The following is a 6048-nucleotide window of genomic DNA, read 5'->3' as shown; positions in this document are numbered from 1 at the left end:
AATCTTTGCCGTTACTCTGAAAATGCAAGCACTAGAGGAGCAGTGCAAAGACCAGTGCCAGCTGTCTATGAATTCATGCATACTTATCATTGCTTTACTTTCTTGTTGGCAGATGTACTGGGGAATAAGTCAACTAAACACAGGAGTACTTTCAAATAAAAGTGTTACTTATTGGCAAAGTGGTGGCTAAGCTAGAGCACTTTAACATTTACTCTACGAAATATGTGACAAGTTAGCTCAAAATGTTATTGAGATAATTTTTGTCAAATTAAACTAGCATATAAGTGCAATAAGTTTTAACAATATGAAAGTATCAGGAAAGTGATCTTAAGATGCCGGATTCACTATTCAAATAGACAACAGGAGTTTAATACTGAGTGCATCAATCTCGTTTATACTGAGCCAGACGACAAGATTTGTGAACAGAAATACCAAAACTAGAAGGCAGCAAAGTTTCGAAGGACGTCAACGAATCTCTATCAGCCTTTGATTTAAACCGCTAACTGTTTCTTGCCAAATGCATGTCTACGTGGCATATGGTGAAAGAAGCTTTTCAAAACTAAAGTTAATTAACAACTATTAATAACTTTTGAAAAACGAATTTCAAATCAAGCAATTCTGTCCATTGAAAACGAAGTCGCAAATTATATTAAGTTTAAAGTTATTTATTAAATTTTCAAATTTGAAATCCGAAAAAAAATTCAAGTTTTTATTTTCTAAAGCTATTGTAAACTTTTAAATGTGAAGCTAAAATATATATATATATTTTCTTTTCAAGTTTTTTTACCGATCAATATATTTTTCATAAAGTTGCATTATTTTTCATTAGTCGTCCTCAGGAAACTACCACTATAATGTTAAAAAGTTTCCATTAAGAGTTGTTAAAAAAGGTTTGCTAAGAAAAGCATATTTAATTAGTTTCCAATTTAAAAATTAGATGTTAATATATGTAATAATTAACAATAAAATGTCAGACATAAAATAATTTCAAATAAAATCGACATTCATTTGAACGTTGTGTAACAGCAATCAACGAACTGTAGTATTGCGCAAAAAAAGAACTAAACAAAGATAGTTTTTTATTGGGAAGAATAAGTATGTGTGTGTGGGGGGGTGACACCCAGATCTTATCGCACCGTGTGACACCCATCCTAGTGACGCCACTGGTTTTCTTTACTTTTTTCTTTACTTCCTTTTGATCTACATATGAGGATCTATATCTACTGTTGATGGTTGATGTCAGTGGCGTAGCTACCCATGGGAGAGTGGTGCGGGCCGCACGGGTCATCAAGTGGTAAGGGGCATCAAACTAAGGATAAATTCCCTCAATAAAATCAACGCATTGTATATACATGAACAAAGACAAGCTACTGAAGTTGAAATGTTTAATAGCAATTAATTTACTTCATTTATTAATTAATCTTCAATGTTCTTTCTTACATTAAACGAAGCTGTTAACCATGTTGAATCAAGTTTGCTAGATTTGTTTAAATCTCTGAAGGCAACGCATATTTAGTTTCTCCATTGTGCAGTACGCTGGTTTCAGCTAGATCTAGAGCTAAATGCCTTAGACCCTAAAATATATAGAATCTGGCATTTAATGGGCATCGCGAACAAGTTGAAGAAGAATGACAAAGACAAAATCTAGGTCATTTCTAGGGGTTGGTGAAATTACTTTTCATGTAATCTTGAAAGAACAATTGCTTCGAACTAAGCCTAGTTCCAGACCAAATACTTACTTGTCTCCACAAATACAAAACGAACCTATTGTAATAGTGGGTGATAACGAGACAAATATTTTTCGTTGATTAAACAGTTCACCTAACATCACAAAACTCATTTTTTCCGTATGTTGAGATTACGTTGTCATGGATAATGGCGGTGTTATGTATTTATGTTTCCTGTTGTGTGTTGTGAACTGATCTGTTCTAGTGTGTCAAAATGTCATGGTGTCCAGGTCAGCTTGTGTGTGTATGTGTGTGTACTGTGTTATTGTGAACTGTTTTGTCATTCTTGTTCAATAAAGCCTAGCTTCAAGACATGTCTTCCTGTAGTGTTTTATTAGGTCACTACAATTTATTGAACAAGAAATGTATCTTTGACTCTCTCAGGGAGTGGGAAAGTTCTGTTGTGTACCAAAGGATGGATCTTATCTGAGAAATGTCCTATCCAGTTGGCATAGTAGGAGAATAGACCAACAGCTCGCCTTTGTGCATTTAGGTTCTCGGGTGGAAGAAGTTGACGCAAGGGCAGTAGTCTTTCGGGGTCTGGCTTCATATCATTATGGGAGACTTCATAACCTAGTAATCTTATTCTTGAGGATGCGTATGCACACTTTTCCTCATTAAGAGTTAGTCCATATTTTTTATAGCCCCAAGAAATTTATGCAGATTTTTATCATGCTCTTCTCTGTCCTTACTACAAATGGTGATGTTATCAATATAAGCATATGTACCCTTCAGTCACTCTTGTTCTATGATCTTGTCGATTGTCCGTTGAAAACAGGCTACCCCGTTAGTTACTCCAAAGGGTATCCTACAGAATAGGTATAATTTCCCTCCAGCTTCGATGGCAGTATAAGGGCGATCAGTCTTCCTTACAGGGATCTGATGGTATGCGTTGCGAAGATCAAGGGTGCTAAATATTTCGTATTTAGCTATTTGAGAGACCATGTCATCAATGCGAGGTAAGGGATAAGCATCCCGAAGTGTGAACCGATTAAGAGTTTGGCTGTAGTCCACTACCATTCTTCGTTTGTGTCGTTCGTTAGCTGTTATTAAGACTTGAGCCCGCCATGGAGATGACGAGGGCTCAATGACGCCATCTTTTAAGAGTCTCTCAACTTCTGAATTGATGAATAGAGTTTCGTTTGCAGAATATCGTCTGGATTTTGTGGCGATAGGTCGACACTCTTTAAGCATATTTTGGAAAAGAGGAGCGGGTTCGACATTAGCAGCTTTCATTCCATTTAACACCATTGTTGGTTTAGGCCCCTGAAATGTGATGTGTACACTTTCATGTTGTTCAAGGAAGTCATGGCCTAAAATAACATCCTCACAGAGGTTGTCAAGTATGTGTAGCTTGAAGTCTTTATAACTGGAGCCTTTACTCTTAATGTCAGCATTAACATGGCCTCGAGTATAACCAGTTAGGTTCGTGTTGGCCATAGATATATGTTTTGATGAGTGAAAAGTTTTGAATCTATACTTTCTGACAGCCGATGCAGAAATGTAACTTTCCGAACTACCTGTATCGATGAGGGCGTCAAGGGTAATGTTGTTAACTTGTATCTTCATTACAGCACGAGATAGAGAAAACGAAGAGGCGGCTGTTATTGTATACGCCGCTGAATCAGAGTTATGTCTGTAAACTGTAGAAAGTTTTGATTTGCATACCTTTTTGTAGTGTCCCTTTTTACCGCATTTATTGCAGGTTGCATCTTTAGCGGGGCATTTGCTACGAGAGTGGATAGCACCTCCACAAAAGTAGCACTTGCCTTGAGCTGCAGCTATGGTACCGGTTGTCGAATCAATTGTGTCTTCTACAGCAGAGCAAAGTGACAATTCCGACGTAGTGGATTGTTGTGCTTGAAAAGTAGTGGCTTGTGGCGAGTTATATGTCACAGAATGTTTCTGTGCCATCTCAAGAGATCTAGCTACCTCCAATGACTTTGCGAGGTCCAGAGATGAGTACTCTAAAAGTCTCTGCCTAATCTCTGGTGATGACATGCCACTAATGAATGCGTCTCTGATGGCCTCGTTCTGGTTTTCGAGGGCAGTGACTGCTCTGAAATGGCAGTCTTTAGCTAGCAATCTCAATCTTTGAATATATCTGTCAACACTCTGTCCCGTTTCCTGTTTACAATTGGATAGGAGATAGCGAGCATAAACCTCAATGGTTTGTTTGACATAGAGTCCATTTAGTGTGTTTACAGCAGATTCAAAGTCAGTACAGTCAGATATCAATTCGTACACAGCATGTGAGATAAAGTTACATAGTAGATCGAACTTCTCACCTTCTGATACAGCTAGTTTTAATGCGAATTTTTCAAATGTGTGAAGCCAGTGCTTCCAGATCCTTTGAGCGTCCGGATCATTAGGATCCACCACCAATCTTTCAGGTCTTAGAAAACGATCCATACTTAAGGTTAGAAGCACAATTAATCCACAGGATTCTTGTTCAATAAATGCAATAACTCTTTGTCATCCTGGCATAGTGCGAATGCTCCATTTCGTCCGGTCAAAGAATCTTCCGTATGCAGTTGAAAAAATAAGAACTGTAGTAAACAATTGCCCCATCTGTGCAGAGATAAAACCTCGTTTTTATCAACCATCTGCCGGCAGCTTAGTAAAAGCCACATCACCATTTGAGAGACTTAGTGTTGACTTTAAGGGACCACTCCCTTCTACCACTAAAAATAAATATTTATTGAACAAGAAATGTATCTTTGACTCTCTCAGGGAGTGGGAAAGTTCTGTTGTGTACCAAAGGATGGATCTTATCTGAGAAATGTCCTATCCAGTTGGCATAGTAGGAGAATAGACCAACAGCTCGCCTTTGTGCATTTAGGTTCTCGGGTGGAAGAAGTTGACGCAAGGGCAGTAGTCTGTCGGGGTCTGGCTTCATCTCATTACAAAGTCTTTCATCTAGGGTATGATGTATGTGCCCGGGATCCCCACCTGAACAGTGTTTATTAAATTCCTGTCGGGGTTGTAATTTAGCCGTGGCTCGTCTGCCTGGGCACCCCTAAGAATCTAGCCATCAATTTATGAACTGAGTATAAAAAAAAACAATAATGCAAATAGTAACATACACTAGTCATAACGAGATTGCATATAACATAGCAAATGTTTAATGGAGTAACGATATGATGTGGCATAAATGATGAATAAATATTAATAGTTTGTACAAGGCAAATTGAAGTTAAACATATTGCTCAAAATAACATAGCTTAATCTCAGTGTCACAATTCGATCAGGGCCCGCGAAGCCCACTGTCAGGTGGGTTTAGCCGCTTAAGTAGGGTATGATATGATGGTCCCGTATCCCCAGCCTGAACAGAGTAACACAAGAACCCAAAGGTAGTGGCATGTAAAATACGAACAACGAATAACAGTTATTCAACTGAACAGTTAGTGACTAACAACAGTTATCAATATGAACAATATTTAATAATAATTATTTATAAGTTATCAACATATTTACATATACATCACTATCATTGAAGTCATCATTGAATTAATAATTAGTCTAATATAACGCCAATAAGTTTCCATAACACACCTCCACGCTCTCACTCCATCTCGGCGCCCAACGTAACCTCAACTCCCTACACCTCAACAACAAGAGTTACTGCAAAACTCCAAAGACGGAAAGGCGACACACTTTCCCATAGCCCAAAGCCTAACACCGTATTCTTATACAAGGGGGAAACAAACAACCAGACCAGCTACCTAGCTCACAAAAGAAGCTCTCTCTCTTGCGGGAACTAAGGATGACGTAAACACACACACACACACAATATTCTAGACAACAAACGCACTAAAAAGAAACTACTTCCTATACGCTAAAACACCAATATTAAATGTAAAGAAAACTTCACGCGCGCACGACATCCCCCCTCTCCCCCTAACTGGATCTTGCGAAGACAAGTCCAGTCTTCAAAAAAGAAATTGAAAACTGAAGTATAGAGACAGCAAAAGAAATTAGGACACATTTCCCAACATTGAAGCCGAAGAATCACAGAATTATTCACAGAGATGATGTCGCAAAGAACAACATCCATCCTAAAACATTATAACATTACATTGCATAATAAAACAAGCAATACATATTACATACATCTTCATATATATCAAGCAATAGCTATAATAAAATAGTCTTTGTGTCAATCGCACCAGTCTTGAGCACAAGTCTGCAAGTATATTGTCCTCTCCTTTGATGTGACACACGTCGAAGGTGTAGTCCTGGAGCATCAGCGCCCACCTCGTAACACGGTGGTTTGTAAAGTTCGTGCTCCGAAGATAAGCCAAGGCCTTGTGGTCCGTCT

General features: G+C 38.3%; 1 protein-coding gene across 1 annotated transcript; it reads right to left on the bottom strand.

Moving 5' to 3' along the window:
* Positions 1-2462: 2462 nt before the first annotated feature.
* LOC129925800 (uncharacterized) lies at positions 2463-4139 on the bottom strand. Its single transcript, XM_056026409.1, has one exon. The coding sequence runs from the start codon at positions 4137-4139 to the stop codon at positions 2463-2465; it is 1677 nt and encodes a 558-aa protein (XP_055882384.1).
* Between the last annotated feature and the right edge of the window lie 1909 nt (positions 4140-6048).

This window comes from Biomphalaria glabrata, chromosome 4 (assembly GCF_947242115.1).
Source record: "Biomphalaria glabrata chromosome 4, xgBioGlab47.1, whole genome shotgun sequence".
NCBI lineage: Eukaryota > Metazoa > Mollusca > Gastropoda > Planorbidae > Biomphalaria > Biomphalaria glabrata.
This window is presented reverse-complemented; position numbering and strand designations above follow the sequence as displayed.

What these genes read in the sequence shown, in the direction of transcription:
- LOC129925800 (XM_056026409.1), bottom strand. Translation starts at nt 4,139, where the DNA reads ATGGATCGTTTTCTAAGACCTGAAAGATTGGTGGTGGATCCTAATGAT.